The sequence below is a fragment of the Melanerpes formicivorus genome, unplaced genomic scaffold (assembly GCF_026170545.1).
Source record: "Melanerpes formicivorus ecotype bairdi unplaced genomic scaffold, bMelFor1.0.p_v2 SCAF_30, whole genome shotgun sequence".
In the NCBI taxonomy this organism is placed as follows: Eukaryota; Metazoa; Chordata; class Aves; order Piciformes; family Picidae; genus Melanerpes; species Melanerpes formicivorus.
In genome coordinates this window covers 1,412,945-1,435,328 of record NW_027142382.1, presented here as the reverse complement: position 1 = coordinate 1,435,328, position 22,384 = coordinate 1,412,945, and the positions used below count along the sequence as shown (strand labels likewise).

The window sequence follows — 22,384 nt, the reverse complement described above, 5'->3', positions numbered from 1 at the left end:
AAAGGACATTGTAGAGAGGTTGGTGCTGGTCTCTTCTCACAAGTAATTACTGACGGAACAAGAGGCAACAGCCTCAAGATGTGACTGGGTAGGTTTAGACTGGACATTAGGGAAATTTTTTCCACAGCAAGAGTGGTCAGGCATTAGAATTTGCTTCCTAGGGAGGTGGTTGAGTCACAAACCCTGAATGTGTTTAAAGGTTGTTTGGATTTGATGCTTGGGGATATGGTTTAGGGGTGAACCTTGCAGAGTAGGGTTATCGACTGGACTTGGAGTTCCTGAGGGTCTTTTCCAGCCTCAATGTTTCTGTGACTTCTGTGATTTACTTCTATGGATTTTTACACACGCTTATAGAAAACCTTCTGAGGAGCTTAAAAATCCAAGGCAGTATGTGCAGAGCAATGGCAGGACTGTATGTGCTGTAAGTAACTAGGCTGTATTTCTTCCTTTCTCTATAGATCAGATCATCTGTCTTTGAAGAAAAAGAGTCTTTTCTCCTTTGGCTAGCATTGTGTTTTCTCTATGTTAAGCATATGTCTTTCTGTAACTGGAGTTAGACCTTCATTTTTATGGTGTGTGCCAATTACATAAAAATGAGTGGGGAAAAGTAATTGACAGAAAGATTAATGTGTACCAAATTTTCATATTTTTAAAGTGCTCACATAGAGTGTTTCTATTTTCTGTCAGGACCTGGAAACTTTAACCTTTCAGGAGAGGGGTGGACATTTTAACACATTTTTCTACACACAATATATTACCTGACACTGAAGAGTTCACTGCCACAGGCTTCAATGTCATATATTTTTTTATATTTCAAAGCAGCTAATTTTTAGTATATTTTAGGGTTGTTTTATGATTCATTTGTGCTCAGTACAGTTGCATTCATGATAATTACACATCTGGCATTACAGATGGAGTCAAATTATTTTAAATGTATTTTAGGGTTTTAATGATTCCATTGAGTTCTTTCGGTTTAGGTTCATGCTAATTATACATGGCATTATAGATAGAGCAGTATTAGTTAAGAATGTGTGAGTTTTGGAACTCTGCAGAGAATTAGTGGATTCTGTATTTTTTTTCTTTCTTTTTTTTATAATTTGGAAAATATTTAAATTGTGCAGTGGAATGGTAGAAGGTTTTATTTACTTAGAAAAACTATGAATAATTAATACAATAATCTTGTACTCCTGAGTACACGTACCCCCCCCCCCCCCTTTGTATATATTAAAGCTACATTTAAGAATTCAAAATATTGCATCCTTAATTCTTCTCTAAATACCCTCTATGTATTTTATTTATGCAAAATTGTATTATTGAAAGTGTGTGATAGAAGCTTTGGCTTATTGTTAGAAAGCTTGCTGTTTAATCATTTCTATTTGAACAGAGAAATGGTGGTTACAAGTAGGCTGCAGAAATGTGTGAATTTAACTTAAAAGCCTCCCCTCATGGAGGGAAGTTTTCCAGGGACCTGCTTCTTATTAAATTGGAGATGCTTTAAGCATTACTCTTGAAAAATTACTTTAGAAGAGTTTATTCAAGGTGTTTATACTAATTCCTCTTCAGGATAGCAATCCATTTGAAAAATAGCAGTTTCAAACATAAGTGTATAAGATTATTTTACTAAATACTTTCCTGAACACCAGCTTGAGGTTTCTTTCCAATTGTAAGGAACTTTCTAGCCTGAAAGTGAAGGCACCCAGAATATACCTTGAGTGTGGAAACAAAGAAAGTGATCTGGAAGCCTGGTAGGATCAACTAGTTTAAGAGGCCATAGTGAGGGTTGTATCTTGTCTTTTTAATATATATATACCATGTGGCATATCTGTGTTCAGTTCTAGGAACCACAGTATAAAAAAAAATTGAGGTTCTGGAAGGTGTCTAGAGAAGAGCAAAAAAGCTGGTGAGGCATTTGCAGGGCATGTGGTAAGAAGAGCAGCAGGGGGAACTGAAGTGGTTTAGTGTGGAGAAGGGAAGGCTAAGGGGGGATATCACTGCTCTTTACAGCTACTTGAAAGGAGGGTTTAGTGAGCCTGTGTGGGTATCTTCTCTCAGGTGATAGGATGAGAGGAAATGGGCTTTAGTTGTGCCAGGTGAGATTTAGATTCAGTATTAGGGAAAACATCTTTACTAAGAGACTGGGGAGGCATTGAAACAGGCTGCCCAGGGAGGTGGTGAAGTCACCATCCCTGGAAGTATTCAAGAAGCAAGTATATGTGGCACTTCAGGATATGGTTTAGTGGTCATGGTCATTGGGTTACAGCTGGACTTGATGATCTTAAAGGTCTTTCCCGCTGTTAATGATTCTATGATATCATTTTGTATGTGTGCATCTGCTGCAGTAAGGTCAGGGACTGATTTATGGGAGACTCTGTTGGTCAGAAACTCTGGGAGGTGTATAGCCTGTTTTACTTTTGGTAACAAACTTAGCTTTAGCCCCATGCTGCTTCTTTGAGCTTCTGATTTAGAGCTTCTAAACTGCAACTAATTATACAACTATTAGTTTAAAATCAACAGGGTGACTTCATGAAGTTCATTGAGAGACAGCATAGAGGGACTGTAAGATCTAAAATTATTTCACTTTCCATCAGTATTGCTACCAACTGAAAATGCAATTAGAAATATAGATTCCTACTGTATCCTGAAATTTTAAAAGCTAGCCTTTTCTAGACTTTAGCACCCAGCCTGAGTGCTAGCCTGAACAAGGATGAGAAATTTTTGAGTACAGTGAAGTGAATTGAGAGTATGAGATAGAACATGTATCTAGAATCCTGTGTTAATTCTGCAGTTAACTCTCATTCTTACTTCATAGCTCATATACAGTTGCCTGCTGTATATGTTCATATGTTTGTAAGCTAGCTAATGTAATATGCATTTTGCAAGGTTTAGGGGTTGGGTTTGGGGTTTTGTTTTGCAATCAAGTGGTATATGTACTCAATACTGTAGTATGACACAAAACCCTGTGATGTTGTTAACACACTCGATTCTTGCTGCTATCATAAGAAATAAGCAAATCTAATTCTTCCACAAGGAATTTCTGTTGAACAAATATTTTTTATTCTGAAACATTGGGCTTTGAATTGCTCTTAATTTGTTTGTCTTTTATTTGGCTGTAAAATACTGACATGTATCATTTGTCAGCTCTGTTGTGTTCTGATGCTCAGTTTGTGTATTTGCCTTCGTGACTGTCTTCCTGATGGTATGTGTTATTTACAGCTTTCATTGCAAATCAAGAGGCTGGCAGGGCAATGTGACAGGTTAAATGATCTCAAGAAATCAGAAGATATCCCTGAGATTAATTATTGTTTTTCTTCAAAATCCCTCTGTTGAAATACTCACCTTTCCTGTCATGCTGCAGGCCATCCAACGAGAAAAGCCTGAGAAGTACAGAAAACTGCAAGATGCCAGCAGATCAGCTGAGGCCCTGGTGGAACAGATGGTGAATGGTAATTACATGGGAGTTGATTTAGATAATCTTCTTAGGGATTTGAAAAATGCACAGGTTCATGTTTATCACGAGAATTATATTAACAAATGCTGTCGAAATTGAACAGTAAAATAATATTGCCTTATATTTTTTTATTATTTCTGATTGTTAAATCTGTTAATTAGAAAAGAGAAAAAAGCCTTGCCACTTAGTACCGTGAAACTTGTTCACAGTAATGAACTGTATGTTAACAGCCTGTGTGTGCAGACTTCAGTTGTAATCTTATTTTCTGAGTATGCTAAGCTTTTAAAGGTACATTAACTCATCTGAGTTAGACAGTTCTAAAACAGCATTGCTCTGCACAGTGAAAAATGTGCTTTCTGATTTATTATAAAATCTAGGTTTTGTACTACACATATCTTTGCAATGTCCTGTGTCATAGAATATAAAAACCATTTGTTGGTTTTTGGAAAAGGCTAGCATTTGGCTTTTCAAATATAACAAATGTGAAAGATTATACAACTCATCACTGATTTAAAAAATATAAAAAACTTTTGCATATCTTTAGGAGAAAAACAAAAACCAAAGAAAGGTAGATGGAAGTAGAATTGTGAGTTATTCCATTGTCCTTGATATTAAAGAATGTCTGACTCTGCAATAAAATATTAAACGTCTCTCGTACTCATATACCAGGAATACAGATACGGAATGTACTAAGCTTCATAAGATACATTTTTCTATTAAATTGTTATAATGAAGAACCAAGTATGAAATTGCTAAAAATAAAAAGCATTGAGTTTGAGGTACTAACTGGCCAAGCTAAGCTTATTTCATGGAACCTTAAGATTATCTTGGTTAACTGTTAAAATGCAATATTTTAAAGGTGACCATATTTAATGTGTGGGATATATTTAATTATCATTACCACAACAGCTGTTGCAAAGGTCCCCTTCTCAGGCTGAAGGGAATCTGGTAACATCTGCACCCTCTTTGAAATCATTCTGGCAGTTTTTCAAGGATGATCATATTGAGTAATCTGTCAAAAATTTTTGGACACGTTTCCTGCTTGGGCGAACTGGTTGTACATGAATTCTAAGGCAGTATTGGAAATTTGTGGTTGTTATTTTGAGTGGAATCTCTTTAGGGCACATTTAGCAGTGCCCCACTCTTTTTTTTGTGGGAAAATGCAGAGTTGCACATCCAGAATTGCAGCCTCATTTTCTTTAATGAAGTACTTTTTGGTAAATAATTTCAGTTCTAGTTGCAGAACTCAGTAGCATATTATATATGACTTTTCTAGTACTGTCCTACCTTGCCTAGTAGCAAGCAGATTGACATGCCCTCTTAAATATTCTCATGTGTTTCTTCTTTTCTGTTCAGAAGAGGATTGGACATGGCACTTGAAGCCATGGTTTAATTAGTCATGAGGTGTTAGGTATTAGGTAATAGGTTGGACTTGATGATCTCTGAGGTCTTTTCCAATCTGGTTGATTCTGTGATTCTGTTCTATGATTCTCAAAGTTCTTTTTTCTTCTTCAGTTTAAGGGTCCATGCTTATTCATGATTTATAGATTATGTGTTCTTGACTGTGGCTAGATGAGCATAGAAATATGTCCAGTTTTGCCCAAATCACATGGGAATGTCCTGCAATTGGGATGCAAGCACAATGTAGACTAGTTAAGTCAGAATGTCTTTATCTGTTTCCTATCAACTGTTCTGACCTCCGTATCATGTCACATGTTGTGGTAGCCTTGTTAGCAATACTGTTCTAACAAAGATAAGAATTGAGAATCTTTTTTTCCTCAGGATTTTAAGGAAGAAACAATTCCTTTGAGAAGATAAACACTTCCTCTGGGCTTGTAGCCTAAAATGTTGTAGGATTTTCAGCCACTTCACTGCTGCACAACCAATTTGTAGAATAGGGGTTGTTAAGCCTGGAGAAGAGAAGGCTCTGGGGAGACCTAATAATGGCCTTCCAGTAACTGAAGGGAGCCTATAAGACAGAGAAATACTGTTTCTAAAGGCCTGTAATGATAAGAAGAGGGTCAATGGCTTCAAACTAGAGAAGAGTAGATTTAGATTAAATTTTAGGAAGAAGTTCTTTACCCAGAAGGTCTTGGAACACTGGAATGGTTTGCCTCAAGATGTAGTTGAGGCCCCATTCCTGGAGATATTCAGGGTGAAGCTTGACAAGGTCTTGGGCAACCTGATCTAGTTGAGGATGTCCCTGCTGACTGCAGGGAGGGTTGGGCTAGATGACCTTTGGAGGTCCCTTCCAGCGCAGCCCATTCTATGAATAGCATATGAAATGGATAAGTAATTAGATAATCACTACCTTGTGGGAGCAGTAGACAGTAGAATTAAGTAAATAACATAAGTTGAGGGAAACTGTAAGAGGATTTTAGCTAGGTGTTCATAATACCTTGAAGAAAGAGGAATTCAACTGCTATGGTCAAACTTTTGACTTTAAAATACAAGAAATTTTCTGTTTATCTTTTCTTACAAATCATGATCTAATGCAATTACAATTAATGGGATAATATCTAAATTGATATTGAACTAAATGCTGTGTAAAAAAAACAAAACAAAAAAAACAATAAATTGAAACCTGCAAACTGTAATAAAGTAATGTAGCTTTATAATTTCCATAGTAATTCAGCTGAGTTTCCTCATTCTTTGTGTGGATTGTGGAAATTGATTTGGAACATACAGTCTTTGCCTCTGTAGTTTCGGGCTTTGTTTTTTTGTTTATTTTGATTGCTGGATTCACCAAGGACAAGAGACAAAGAAATAACATATGAAAGGTTTTAATAAGCATTGTCAGCCTGTGCTGTGGAGTATTATGTACTTTCCTCTTCTAATACTGAAACACCTTCCCATGGCACAGGGAGAAACTGGAATTTATGTGCCTTTATGGATTTGTGGGAGGCATGCAGTTTAACACATAGTGGAGGGAAGATGTACTATGTTACCTTGGATGAAAAATCTTTTTAACTATCACAATTTACAAATTACAAATGGTGATTTATATTCTCTGTGGTACTTTTTTAGGGAAACCAGTCAGACTGTTATTCATTTGCAGCGTAATCTGTAGTTAAAAGACTGAGCAAAACAGATTTAAGGCATATGTCAGTTATAAAGTCAAATAATGATAATAACTGAATTATTTTTTACTCACTGTGTATCAATTGTATCTGGACAAATTATTATTATATTCTTAAGATCCCAGTTATGCCATTAGTGAATTCTTGTCTTTACTTCTACAAAAGAGATGCTCAGAACCATGATTCTGAATGTGACAGATGAAGAGCATAAAAAATGTGAAGGCCTCTGATGGATTATAAAACAGAGTTCAGAATGGTGGTGAATGTAATTGTTGTATCATTTATATTTATGATCTTGCTTTTATTTTTACTGTGGTATGATAGGGGAATAAGTAAAAAATAGGACTTAAATTCTGGGTAAGCTTGGATTGGTTTATTTAGGGTTTCCTTTATTGGATTCTTTAGCATGGAGGACTATATTTTGAGGAAATGTACTTCTATAAGGCATTATTGCTGCCTTACATAAATGCTTTCAGCCATGTGCCCGGGATCACAGAATGTTAGGGGTTGGGAAGGACCTCTGGAGATCTTTGAGTCCAACCCCCCTGCCAGAGCAGGACCATAGAATCTAGTGCAGGTCACATAGGAACACATGCAGATGGGTCTTGAAAGTCCCCAGAGAAGGAGATTCCACAACCCTTCTAGGGAGCCTGTTCCAGTTCTCTGTGATTCTTACAGTAAAGAAGTTCTTCCTCATGTTGAAATACCAAACAAAATTATGAACAAATTGTCAACAAAATATTTTGCATTAGGAAGAGCTGCTGTCTCCCAGAGAGTAACTGTTTTTACGCTTGTAAGCAGTGTGTCTGGACATTGCCATGTGGAAGACTTTTCCTGTCACATGGGAAATTGTTGATAATTCTGGTGAAGGATTCTTTACCCACATATCTTCTCCATGGGCTGTGCTCTGCCTCTCCTTGCCCCTGCTTTTAAAGATGTTTCATTGATTATATTCAATAAAAAACTTGCATCTTCTTCTCTTTACCAATGCTCCTAGGAAAAAATTCTATTCTGTTTTTATTTACTGAATTTTGTTCTAAAATAGAATAATAAATCTGTTGAGTGAAGCAGTTTAGCACTTCTAGTAGACACCTGACTATTATATTAGTTTAGAATAAAAGAGAGAGAACATCAAAATGAGTACTTAGGGAACTTTGATAGGCAGCATTGAAGCAAATACAAATGAATTAGGTGTGATAAACCATGCAAATATTAAGTGCCATTGCTTGGTGGAAGAAAAGGTATTATGTTGTGAGTTACTATTTCACACACACGAGTTGAAAGGTGTAAAACCCAGAGATAATATTACATTATTCTACGATAAATGCACTTAGTAAGATCTACTTCATATTAGATGGCAATTTCAATGTACTTGCCAGTAAGGTGCTGCAACATTACAAATATTCAGACACAATTTGTTATGCACAGTATGCAAGGTAATAAAATTAATGGATGCACTTCAGATAATCTTTTTCCTTTGAGTAGAGAATATTCATTCACTGATTATAGCAGAAATTTTAGAATATGAAACATAAAAAGATTACTAGATACAATTCCTAAAATAATATTATTTCACCAGAGAATGGGACTTATATTTTTTTCTTCACTGCCTTGTCAAATTTTGGTATGCCTTACAGCCATGAGTGAAGCAGAGTAAGGGCATTGATGTGAACATCGTGAATGAAAGCTAGTGGTTGCTGAAGTTGCTGAACATAATGAAGAAATCAGTAATTATCATGGAAGAAAGTTTCACATTTTTTATTTACACCAGTTTAGTGAACAAATAAAAGCATTAAAATTATGCCCTCATTTTATCAATGACTCAAATAGTTATTAATTCATCATTTCCAATAAGATGAAGGACTACCTCTCTCCAAAATAAGACAAAATTTCGACTAATTTGACCAAATGATTTCAACTGCAGGTAGTGGCCGTGTTCTTACATCCTTCTGGAAGTGACATACTGACATCTGATAGGCAACTTTGAGTTACCTGTACAAGCTGTGGATTAAGAGACGTTTAAAAATGCATTCTGTGGAGATTTTCAGATGGGTGTTTTTTTCCGGTAGTATATTGCGTTGCCTAGTAAAGGTGTAACTCTGAAATCTTTTACCAATCATGGCCCCACATGCTTCAATCTTGTACTGTCCACTTCCATTATATGAAGAGCAAAACCATTTCTTTGTTCATCTCTGCACTTGTGGAACTGCATTTAGACTCAAAATTTAGATATTAAAGAAAAGGCTTGAAGAAAATAGAGTAATACTGGATATTTTCACATTTAATGTTGTGTTGAGTATATATAAGTTCCAAGAAGAAAAGAGGATCTAGTAAATCTAGATTTTCATCTGAATCCTTGAAGAAAATATTGCAGTGAAAAGCATTATTATGTAAAAGGAATCTATGACACCACTTACCCTGGTAATCATTATTTTGCCTAGGGGTACTTTGGAGAGTGTGGCAGTTGAAAAGAAAGGAAAGGAGGTGTACATAAAAGTGTGTGGGGGGTTAATTTTATCTTTATAGCTACTCTGACAAACTCATAGGCAGAGTCTTCCAGGTTCAGAGGTAATCAGAGACAGACACAACAGCAGAGATACCTGCTCTCTGCCATGAGTATACAGCATTTTTATAACTGAAGTCACAACTAGACAGAAGCAGTTGTTGAAATATAGCACAGTTAAAGGCCTCTCTTCTATTTATGCGTTTGTTCTTGCTGTCAGAAAGATTCAGTATCAATGTGCCTGGTCATCTTTGAATAATGTTATTTAGACATGCTATGCCATGCAGATTTATGTCACCTCTTCAAGTGTCACCCTCTGTCCATTAGACATTGCACTTCAAGAACATGTGGTTATGCATACCACATCTCCAGGCTGCAAACATATGCACACAAAAGACCAGATCACTGGTGAATTTTGTTAAGATGTGTCAAAACACTGCTTACTTCTTTATGCTTTAAGCTTCATTTTATACCCTTGCTCAGCTTTTAAACTGTGCTATGCAGTTACTGGAGTATAATGTATATGTATAGCCACTCCAGCCTCCACCCTTGACATTATCTCCTGGTAGGACTGGGCTTCCTATTTTTCTACATTTTTTGCTTGTACTTTATGATATCATGTACAATTTGCTTGGCTAGGGCAACATTCCAGAAACACAAATTGTCCAGGGAACCACTATCAGGTACTGCACAGTCTGTTTCCAACTGACTCTGAGCAGAGTAGCCCTGACTTGAATCCAGAATAGGATTTGCCAGAGAACTCTGGTGACTTGCAACAGACGTGATCCTAGGTTAGTGTCTAGTATGGTCTGCCATACAGCATGCATTATAATAATTCCTTAGAAAATTGTATTATAATAAATTTCCTTTTATTTTTTTTTATTTGACTGTAATTAGGATTTAATTAAATTGCACATGAACTTTGATACTTTTTCTGCCTGACAAAGAAGTTTTCCTATACATTGGGAGTATAGTTTGCAAACAAGATAAACCCTATTGACAGCATATCAAAAATCACAGAGGTATGACACTGAAGGCTTTTTATCTCCTTTGCTTTTGTATTTGTTTTTAAGAAATAAAAAAAAGACAACTAAATTTGGTTATTTTTGATAAAAACCATGACTGCTGCTTTACTGGTTAATTAATATATGACTAAGTGGCAATGTTACTAAAAATATCCTTCAGCATATAACATTACTCAATGTATTAAGAAGTTTATTAATTTTAAAGCAAATATTTGTCCTGCTGATATGTGTATCATTGCATATCATGCCAGTAAGAGAGTAAGGATTATAGTTAAACCTTGACTGAAAAATAAATGAGAAGCTTAATTTAATTTTGAAATAATTATAAATCTTATTGTAAGACCCCTTTACTTATCTTTGATATGCAGTGCCTTACTTCCTTCACAGAGTATATGGCGCTCTTTTACCTTTAAGTAGGTCTAATTTTTTCTTTCATAAGCTTTAACTGAAGCATGATTACTGAAGATAGAAAAAGACAAACAGTACCAGGGAAGAAAAAACCTTGTGTGAATATAATCATAGAAAAGTGTCCCTCTGGTTTCCTGGCTCGCAGACTTTGTGTAGTATCTACTGAAGGTCAGTGCTGAACACATGGGACTGGTTTGTTTTGATCTGTGTGTGTGTTTCTTTCTTAGTGCTTATGATATTTCTAAAATAACATGTAATGCAGAACTGGAGTAGGGAGGTGATTGTCCCCTTGTATTTGGCGTTAGAGGCCACACCCTGAGTATAGTGTTCAGTTTTGGGCACCTTAATATAAGAGAAATATTGAGGTGCTGGAGTGAGTGAAGAAAAGGGCAAAGAAGCTGTAGAAGGGCCTGGAGAATAAATCTTATGAAGAGTTATGAAGGAGCAGGGGCTGTTTAGTTTGAAAAAGAGGAGGCTGAGGGGAGACCCCATTGTTGTGTACAGCTATCTGAAAGGACATTGTGGAAAGGCTGGTGCTGGTCTCTTCTCACAGGTAATTAGTGATAGAACAAGACAGAACAGCCTCAAGCTGTGACTGGGTAGGTTTAGACTGGACATTAGGGAGAAAAAAAAAATCACAGAAAGAGTGGTCAAGCTGCCCAGGGAGGTGGTTGAGTCACCAACCCTGGATGAGTGTAAAGGGTTGTTTAGGTATGGTTTAGGGGGGAACTTTGTAGAGCAGGGTTATTGGTTGGATTTTGTGATCCCAATGGTCTTTTCCACCCTGAATGTTTCTGTGATTCTGTGAATTTAAGAGTTGGATTATTGGAAACATCAAAATAACTGTGGAATACAGTTCACATTCATTTAAATATCCCTTATTGTATAAAAAAAAAAAAATCTTGTACATCAAAATCTAATTACGGTCCAGGCAGAATTAAAAATCCAACTGTCAGGGATTTTCTTACTCCTTACAGTAGTTTTAATTAGCTTTATGTATTGTATCTCCACTTTCTCTTTCCCATTCTTGCTTTTTAACACATTTTATAATTCATTCCCATAGCAAGAAATGTACCCTATCAGGAACTTAAAGTAGTTTTTAAATGCTTTCTTCACTAATGTGTAACATCTGTATGTTGAGGACTGTGGTGGTTTGAGCCTTAAGTGGGATTTATGAATTCAGATAGACGGGAGAGACTGAGAGTCCCTCCCCGGCTTCCCCTCTCACCCTCCTTCTAAAAAAAAGGAGAAAAGAAAGGGGAATAAGGGGGAAAAAAGAGGAGATAAATCTACTGAGAAATAATTTGGAGTTGGTTTGGAAGTAGAGAAGTAACATTTTCTTTAAACAATATATGTGTGTATATATATATATACACACACACTATATATATATATATATGTAACATTGACAGGAAGGGTTCACAAGAGTAAGAAACAAGGATAGATAAGGAGAAAATATATATACAAAACCAATAGTCCTTTGAAGATGCAGCAGGGACAAAGGCCAGGCCTGACCATGTGGCAGAGAACTAGGAAGCCAGCAGCAACTTTCTTAGTCCTTTTTGTCCCGGCAAGGCAGAAGTAAAAGAGAGCAAATGGCTGTAGTATCTTCCTTTTTATACACTTGCTGGATAGGGAGGGGGAATGGAACTCACTAACTCAGTTTCCCAGGGCAAAAACCCCCTTTGGGGAGAGCAAGGCTCTCAAAACCCCTCCCCCTCCCCCCCACCCCCCTTTTGCTTTCAGGATGAACATAACCCATCACAAGAACTGTTACTTGATGATAAATAATTAACTGGATTTATGAGCTCTCGAATACAGAAATTAAATTCTTTTATTGTTTTGTCTTTTCTTTTTTCCTTACTTTCTTCTTTTCCTTTTCTTTGTGACATTTAAGTGCTGTCTTCTCTTGCTTTCTTTCTAGAGGGTCTGAATGCTGACAACATTAGACAAGCCTCGGAGCAGCTGAAGAGCCGCTGGATTGAGTTCTGTCAGTTGCTGAGTGAAAGACTGGCATGGCTGGAGTACCAAAATAACATCATTGACTTCTACTCCCAGCTACAGCAACTGGAGCAGACAGTGATTACTGCAGAAAACTGGCTGAAAGCACAACCCACACCAGCAACAGATCCTTCTGTAGTTAAAGCTCAGTTGGAAAAGTGCAAGGTTAGAGTCTTTTCCAAGTTTTCTATGATACTGTACTTCATAGTTGTTCCAACAGTAGGCCAGATTATGACATACCTGATTTCAATATCAAAGTGGAAAATGAACACCTTATCTTTCCAGTCTAGTTAATGAAAACATTTATTTGGGAAGAAGAAAGACTGGTAAAGAAATTATGAGGTAATAGAACCTAGCATATGGATATGATATTTAGACATTAAATTCTAGAGAACTATGCCCCTAAAGTATTTTCCTTTTTTGTTTGTTTGTTTGTTTGCTTTTGTTTGCTATATATATTTATTTACTTTCTGTAAAAATCTATCTTTGGCTCTTCATTAAGTAGCTGTTACTGTCTTAAGGATTTGGGTCAGAAAATTGTCTTCATGGTCAAGTTTAAAATTCTACCGTTGCAGACCACTTGTTACATACCCTGCATTTTGATGGAGGGCGGATTGTGTAGTCAAGTGGAGGAAAAATTTTCTGCCATCACATGAAAAAATTGCAGTAGTTGTACAAAAATGACCATACCAATTCACTTACTATTCTTGTTAAATGTTTTCATCTGTCTGCTGCATTGTCATAGAAATTTGCTTCTCTTTCTCTGTGGATGAGGATTACTTACAATCTAATAATATTTGACAGGAATGCATAGAGAAGTAGTCACAAATTTTAAATTGCATGAAATACTTGCAAAAAATAGGACTTCATGATATATCTGGGTCCAGAAGCTCTCAAACTGAAAACAGTGTTTGAATCTCAAATTTACATCTCTGATATTATTTCTGTCTTCAGGCATTTCCAAGTTGGCATTGTGCTCAGAGGAGTTCTCTGGTTTCTTGCAGAAAGCTTCTCTTAATGTAGATATATTATGTACTGCATTTGTCTTACTTGCCTCATTTCTTTTTACTTAGTACTTGCAAATGTTGCAGTGTGCACAAAGTTTTCCTGAAGATATAACAGCACAGCTTCATTGTTCTCTACAGCTTCTTGAGGAGAGAAAGTGGATAGGAAGGTTCTCCCTGGGATCCAGTGCTAGAATGCCTCAAATCTGTCCCATGGGTTGTTTAGAATAGAAATTATGAATACTTTCTTTACTGAGAGTGTGGTCAAATACCAGAACAAGCTTCCTAGAGAAGTGGTTGGTGCCCTAAATCTGTCAGTTTTTAAGAGACATTTGGACAATGCCCTTAACAATGTGTTTTAATTTGGTCAGCCCTGAAGTGGTCGGGCAGTTGGACTAGATGAACATTGTGTCTAGTTCAACTGAAATAGTCCCATCCCATCCCATCCTCAAGTTGTAATGTGTTACTGTGGGGCACCTGGGAAACACTATCCATCTTCACATCTCCTTTTATACTTTATAATTTTGGGGACAAGGGTAAAAATGTTGAATCTGTTCTTAGTGTGACTAATGTAGCTGGAAGAAAAAAGTTGTGTAATGTGCATTGAAATTGCCACTATTGATTCAGTTTGTTGAACAGCTTTGTCTTGATGATTCTTTTTGTTCAAACATGCAGGATGAAATCATTCGAATGTCAACCCTTCAGCCTCAGATTGAACGGCTAAAGTCTCAAAGTCAAGCACTCAAAGAGAAAGAGCAAGGGCCAGTGTTTCTGGATGCTGACCTTGCTGCTTTTACCAGCCATTTCAAGCAAATTCTTGCTGACATGCGTGCCAGAGAAAAGCAGCTACAGACCAGTAAGTCTCCATGACCAAAAGACAGTTTGCCTGACTAGCATGCTAAGCAAACAGATATAATGTAGCTTTCCTACTACTTATTTGCTTTTGTCATGCAAAACTGGTAGTAAAATTTACATCTCCCCGCCCCCCCCAAATGAATTAGTCTTTCAGAAATTATAGGTGTGTTATATCATAGAATTGTTAGGGTTGGAAGGGACCTCAAGGATCATCTAGTTCCACCTCCCCTGCCATGGGCAGGGACACCTCACACTACATCAGGTTGCTCAGAGCCACATCCAGCCTGGCCTTAAAAACCTCCAGCCATGAGGCTTCTACCACCTCCCTGGGCAACCTGTTCCAGTGTCTCACCACCCTCATGGTGAAGAATATGTATTATTAATAGGAAGACAATAGTAGGCACACAATTTAGAAGAAAAGGTTACATTTAATGTAGTTCTACCATAAAATCTCTTCTTATTAGTGTGTTTATGGACAGATTTGGTGATTTGTTTATTTTTTTTTTATTTTTGGCAGCATAAAACTGTCTTTGTTCATTTGGGTTTTAAGACAGGGCTGTCTTCCTCTGTCAGTAGAGACAAGGGAGAGTTTGGTTGCAGGAGTGAATCCACTCTAGATTTTTATAAAACAGAAATTTAACTCCATAAAGCTCATCAAAGAGAGTCCTTACTTTGTAGCATCTAGTTTTTCATACTATATGACTGCTAGTTGTAAGAGTATTTGCAGTATAGTTATAATAACAATCATTTTTCAGAAGGGGGAAATAGAAAGCTGTCTTTGTTCCTTGTTAAAGTTTGTAGTATGTCAGTGACCACTGATATTTTTTGTATTTGTTTAGGAAGTTAAAGGATCTGAAAAATAAATATCTGTTGGTTTGGGTTTGTTTTTTTTTTTTTTTTTTTTGGGGGGGGGCGTTTTTTGTTTGTTTGTTTTAAACAACAAGAGATTATTTACCCCTTAAACCATTGATACATCTAAATGATTGCAATGTTTTGAAATTAGATATAGTGCTAGCTCCTTCTAGTGGATCTTTCTAGCATTTCTTCTAAATTCTTTTATGGAGAAGCTTGGCTATATTTTTTAACCACACTGTATCATTGCACTGCTGTGCTTATTTCACACATGCACACATTCAAACTAAAGAAGAGGTAATGCACAGGAGCACTGAAGAAATAAAATCCAAGTGTGCCATAGCAAGTGATGGAAGAATAAGCTGTAGAAATGTAGTATTAAGGAAGGTAAATTTATTCATTGCTCTGAAATCTAAATATTAAAATAGATATGATTTTAAAACTGCTAATGCCACACTCTTGTGTATGTTGAAATCATTACACTTCTGCCAACAGGAGAATTCTATAGATATTAGATTCTCTATGATTTCTTCGTTGCTGGGTTTGCCTCACCTAATTTTACTCTAGCGAGACCTCATAAAGAAACCAGCTGGTTAGTCTTACCAGATGAGTAGTGTGCACTTGCTGAATTGTAGTGCCATAAAGTGGGGCCTTTGGTAAAGTTCTCTGAAGCTGTAGCTACTCATTCCCTCTCCATACTGCTGCAGTATGCTCTTCCAGTGCCCTGGCCACTCACAGAAACATCTGTTCTCAGTTGGCAGCATTGAACAGGCTAGGGAGAGTCTCCTAAATTGCTAGAGAACACAATTCCCTGAATCAATGTTTTATGGAGCCCTGGTTATTATTTCATGTGGCTGCTCTGCGTCACAGGTGCTTTATCTCAAACAGTTCATCTGTCAGGATGAGATTGTTTTATCCCATACAGTACATACCTGTAGTGATATTTTAAATGAGATTTTTTTTTTATGTCAATCATATCTTATCTTTAGCTATTTTATACACACTTTTATCCAAAGTGCTAGCTTCCTTTCACAGTTCTGCTCTAGGTGTGATCAGTCATGCTTGGGATGCTGCATTAGGTCTAATCTCATTTCAGGAAAGTCTTACGAATCAAAAAATATGAAAACTAACTCCAAAGCTGAAGTATGGAAACTTTGACTCTTTTAGTCTAAGTTTCTTCTGCCTTCTTCAGTTACTACTTTTCTTTAATTCAACAGATGGAGAAAAGACCATGTCTTTATTTTAGCCTCAGTTTAGTAGAAAATGTTGACATTTTGAGAGAATGTTTTAGGTTATTTTCATCTTTTATTTGCATAAATGAATTGAGATTAATAATTTTCTGTAGATGAATGGTGGTTTGCATATTTTTTGTGTGGTTTTGTTGTGTGGTTTTGTGGTGTTTGTTTTTCTTAGGTTCTTTTGCTCCATTATTTTTACTGATGGATGACTCTAACTATTCTGTTCTGTTTACAAAGGAATGTTCCCCCCCAAATCCCCCACCAACTTTTTCTACTTCTATGAGAATCTCTCCCTCAAATTTTTTTGGTTGGTTGGTTTTGGGGTTTTTTTTTTGGGGGGGTTGTGATGGCTTTGTTTAGGACTCAAGAGTGTTTAGTAGTTTCTCTTTGCTACACAGTAGACTTCTTAATAAAATACTATTAAAAGTTAAGTCAGCTTTTCTCAAGTATTTTTTCCATGATTTGATTGGTACTTCCATTTAAAAAAAAAAAAAAAGAAAAAAAGAGTGTCAATTCTAAACTCTGTTTTTGGGGTGCTTGTTGTTGCTTTTCCCCACTATTTTGCAATGTTTTTTGTGGAAGAGGCACAACCTCATAAAGCAGACAAATGACCTCATGTTTCTCACTTTATAGAATGTCTGTATACCCATAGGTTCTTGAACCTTTTGAAGATTATGTATCCATCATTCCAGCTCTCCTTCCTCCCCGTACACATTTAGAGTAATAGCTAGAATACTGGTATATAGAAAAAAATAATTGTTCAGATAGTGCTTTAGTAATGTAGACAAGGGAGTGAAATGTACAATCATGGCAGTCATTCAGATATGAATAATGTGGTTTCCCAAGGAAATTCTTAGTATTATAATTGTTCTGGTGAAGAACGAGGGATTGAACATGGTATTTACTTGTTCTGAAATTAACTACTGCTGTGTCAGAAAGATTTCTAGAATGTGGCCTGGTCAGCCTCTCATTCCCCTTCAGTTTGGTGAGAGTTGTCAATGTCAGGCATGTGACAAGCTACCTCCCAGGTGACAACTGATACATTCCAGCATTCCTGTTGCTCTATGACCAAACCAAACTTTGTAGAGGGAATTCCACTTTTAGTCTTGCTGTGATGAACTCTTACCTGGCTGTGGTATTCAGTGAGACACATGTTCTTAATTTGTCAAGACTGCAAGACTGTTCTTCCGGTGAAATTAAGACTATCAAAAAAAGAGGTCACAAAGGCAAAGCCATACTTATTTGCATTCCTCTCTGCTTCATGAAGTCATGCACTGTGCATTTATTTCAAATCCATTTCTGTCTTTGCAGGATCAGTAATTCCCAAAGGTGAAGTCACAATTGTGGTTGTTATTATTATTAATGATGAATTATTCATCTGCATTCAAATTATGTTTCTTCTATTTATTTTGAGAAGGACTTTAGAAACATTTTTTTCCATTCTGTAGCTTGTTGAGATTCTGTAGACTTTATATTTAGCCAGTTATTTAGCATGTACATCATTTCACCAGCACAGTATCTTGAAGTGGGTCATAATGCATAGACTTCATGCAACTCTGCATAATTTTGTAAGACATCAGACAGCACTAACCAACAGAGTATGATGAACACTGAGTTTTCATCTGCCGTTTGCCAGATTTTGCTTAGAATTTGATCTGCTAACTTGCTTTCTTGCTCTAAGTATGTTAAAGATGGGTTGTAAGTGACAGTGAAATTGCCACAAAAGGTATTAGAATCAGTCATTGCACGCTTAAAGAAGAAAAGTTTTAGGCAAGTACCCTGTAAATTTTGTGTTTCTTAAGATCACTTTATGCTTCTTTTCTGGTGCAAGAGAAAATTCATAGGAATGGGGAAAAAGTCTGTCATGAAAAGTTATTTATAATTTGTAGAACTAAAGAGTTTTTCTTGTATTAAGAGTTTAATAAATGAGAGAACTGGAAGTGTTAGAGGAATTTGCAGAACATTGATTACATGATATATAAAAGATTCCTTATGGTTCCACTTTAAGAGTTTCTGGTGAGAGATGTGGGAGAAATTAATAACAGGTTTTTTTATGGAGTTGTCAATATAAAGACTTTGAAGAATAGCTTCAAGTATTTGTATTGCAAGATAAAACAAATCAGCATAATTTTAAACTGCAGTTACTATTGAGGAGATTTTTATGGGAAATACATGCAGTTCAATCTACATCATTTGTAAGTATTCACTAAAATAATCCCACAGAATATATTTTTTGGGCTTTTTTCTTCATTCACAATGATGTGATGAACAGTGGGATTTGTCCTGACTGTATGAGATACCCATTGTAGTCTATATAGTGTGATTTGATAGTTTTTCAGATAATTCTAGTCTCATTTCATTTCTAACTTGGGAAAAGATTTTTGATTGGATACTCTTATCACAAAAATCCCCCCCGAAACATTGGAAAACTATTTTCACTGTTCAATATTTCTGCCTTTGAAAATAACCAAATATCTGTCTATACATCCTATTTCCAAACTGAAGCACTTAATCTAGAATAAATATGCAAGTGTAAATGTACTTTCCTGTCAGTTCTCAATGTTGGTCATACCAAAATGCATTCCCCTCAAGAGGGACATTTTCCTGTTATGAGAGGAGAACTGTATGCTGATATTTTTCAATAGCATTTCATTTTCCCTCTGATATATTTTGTGTTACAGCTCTGCCATTGACCTAGTTAGCAGACATGCTATATCTTTTTGACCATCAATGAAATGTGTGATATTTCAGGATCCATATTAATGCATTGTGTTTATTATGTGGATTTTAATCTACAAACATTAGTGTCACAAACTAAATTCCAGGATAAAAATGTGCATTTGTGCTATGAGCATGGACAATGTAGAGATATGTACTGCCCACAGAGAGACCATAATGTTAGATCATTTAGCTAAAATTAGGTAACATGAGTCTGACTGTCAGAGTTTGACTGAATTCTCACCATTGGCATCACGAGTCACATAGACTCTTCTTAAGGATCTTCTTAAGGAGATGTAAACATGCTTCTTTATAGATGAAATTGCTGACACATTGTCTATCTTAAAACAAAACAAACCCCCCAAAATAAACAAACCAAGAAAAAAAAAATCAAAGACAAAAGCCCAACCAACATACATATGCACAGACACAAAAAGCTCCAAACCCAGCAAGCTCCCAAAACTCTATCTAGGCAAAAAGGCAGTGAAAAGTAGTATTTCTCTATGAGTTATCTGGAAAAGTAAAATAGGAAAACTGCTGTTTCACTGAACTTAAATTTCTTTTCAAATTGAATTTTTAATAACCAAATTGGAAAGCCACTAGCTTGATTAAATCAACATCTGTGATCCTACTTGAGCTCTTATTTCATCCTTCAAATTATAGAGAACATAATTAATTAGAATGGGACAAAATATTTGCAGTGTTTGGATGGGTTTATAATGATTGGTATTGGTAAACTTTCAGGGTAAGAGTTTCAAGCAGTCTGATGGACTTTGCTGTATCAGCAAATCTGGTGTTTTTAACTCTTCTAAGTTACTTTTCTCTGGTGCTGAAAATAGCTGTTCTTTTACGCAGCTGTTTGGAGTCGTGCCTTCATCCTGAATTTGTTCTTCATTTAAAGGAGAACATTTCATCAGAATACTGAATTCTATTTCATATTTCTAAATGAAATGGAAGATTAAGAGTTGTATGCCCCTTTAACATATCTGAGCTGTTGAAATTGCATCTTCGTTCATTTGGAATGCTCTGTTATAAAGTGGGAATTGTTTAAATTAAATGAGTTAAAGGCAATATAAATCCCATAAAAAGATTTAAGGTGCTATTTGATGGGATAGACAATGTTTGTTTTCTGTTTCCAAGAATGTATCACTTTTGTTTCCTGTGTAAAGAAAATGAGTCATGAGGGAATAAATTTCCATCTTCCCTGTTACCAAGTCCTATCGTTTGTATATCCCCAGATGCATGTAATGAATCAGACTAGTCAAGATTTTTATGAGGAAAATATGCCATATAGTGTGCGTGCTCCACAAGAGAGATCTTAAATTGCCATGATTTTAGTATGTTATGACGCTTAATAGAAAATACAATTTATTCATCTATTCAAGCAACATTCTTGTGATCAACTTAGAAGTGAAGTTGAAGTCTGCAGAGCATTCTGCTAAGCACTGTTGTATGGAAAAGCTAGCAGGCTTGGAGTTAAAAATATCAGCTGTGTTGATTTTCAAAATTGTTTTTTTCTTGGACAGCTACATCATTTTTCATTCCAATTCTTTCTGATATTAGATTCAGAGGAGATACAAATAGGTGGGACTTTTTTTTTTTTGAGCTTTTATATGCTTCTTTATGATGTGATATTAGTACCAATCATGCTATTTGTCTCTAATTCTCTCTCAGTAAGTTTAGAAGCAACTGCTGTTGAGAGTAGAGGCAGAATCTCTGCTAATGGGTTGCTCATGTGTTATCCAGATGTTGCCTATTTACAGCAGCTCTAATGTTAGCACACTAAGCACAGCTTTAATGCAGAAGATTAATTTTTGAAGCTTTTAACAGATGTCTTAAATAGAACATTTTACTTGAACAGAAAAACTAAACACACAAACATGGGCCATAAAAGGTAACGTTGTTTCTCACTGTATTTTTTAAATTAGATTTAGGTTTAAGCAGAATTGTTTGTTTATCTCTAAACACATTTGAACCAGGTGTCTTTGCCACCATAAGTTGTCATGTAACCTACACAGAGAGAGTCAAATGGCATGCAACTGATACAATGACAGAGGTATAAACACAAGATTGAATGTTAACACTCTTCAAATATTTTCTGCTTCTACAGTTTTTGGTAAAATCTGATGCTGATGTTGATAATGAAGAGTTGTATGCTCTTTTCATATACTGGGCCTGTTGCAATCTGTTCCAATATAGCCATTGACTTCAATAAGGCTTAGTCCTTTATCAAACATCTTCTGTCAACAAACCAAATATTGAAGAACAAAACTATTTTTTCTTTCCTTTTTATTTCCCATTGAATGCAGCCTTTGACAGTTTGCCTCCTGCACGCTACAAAGAGACAATGAGCTCTGTACTTGTGTGGATCCAGCAGGCAGAAACTAAACTCTCCATACCTCAGGTTGCAGTTGCTGATTATGAAATCATGGAGAAGAGACTTGGGGAGCTCAAGGTGAGTAGTCAGACTGTGGGAACAAATGTCTCATGAAAAGTTTAGAGGAACAGAACCTTTAGTTGATATGAGTCTGTTGAAACCTATAGATGATGATTTATACCTGTTGGGATTTAAGCAAGGTCTTCATGAGGCAATGGGTATGGACTTTGATTCCTAAAGGATTGAAAGAGTTCTTCACCATTAAAGCTAATTTCATAAGACATTGAACATATTAAGGAAAAGCCTTTGTCGTCCCCATGATCCATAAAATATTCCTTTGGCAATGGCTTTTGTAGATAAGAAGAGATTTAGGTAATTTCATTTTCTAGTGCTGACATGGAAATGATTGTGATTTGCAAAAATGCAGCGATCTTTGTCAGATTTACAAGCAGACACAGATGTGGAACAAGTTTTGCCCATGGGTACACACCTTCCCTGCATTTCAATGTTTGATATAGTGCAACTATTGGATGGATAATGAGTGTGCTGTTTGAGGCAACTAGTAATACACATGCAGAAAGAAAAAACAGAACATAAGAGAAAATTTAGATGCAACAAATTTCAGATGAGTCCTGCAAAAGCTTTCACAAGTTATCAGAAACTTTAAATCACAGAGGCCAATCTAAGTTTATTCTTTTCCACCATGTATAGCCTAATTCTTTTGGAAGCTTAATCATCAGGGTCATAGTAAATTCCAATTTCAGACTAATGAAATGTATGTGGATCATCTCTATTAACAAATATAAGCACCTCTGATTATATTCTCAGCTCTCTAGTTTCTGTGAGAAAAGTAATTCCATACTGCTCAGTCGAAT

At 36.1% G+C, this 22,384-nt stretch overlaps 1 protein-coding gene across 7 annotated transcripts in view; it reads left to right on the top strand.

The window, feature by feature from the left end:
• The window catches only part of DMD (dystrophin), a 1,318,095-nt gene that overhangs the window by 574,328 nt on the left and 721,383 nt on the right, over positions 1-22,384 (top strand). For all 7 annotated transcript variants that reach the window (XM_068155047.1, XM_068155048.1, XM_068155051.1 and 4 more), the window contains 4 exons: positions 3,356-3,443; positions 12,389-12,630; positions 14,145-14,325; positions 21,442-21,587. In XM_068155047.1, the coding sequence (XP_068011148.1) occupies positions 3,356-3,443; positions 12,389-12,630; positions 14,145-14,325; positions 21,442-21,587 (657 nt within the window). The remainder of the gene's footprint in view (positions 1-3,355; positions 3,444-12,388; positions 12,631-14,144; positions 14,326-21,441; positions 21,588-22,384) is intronic.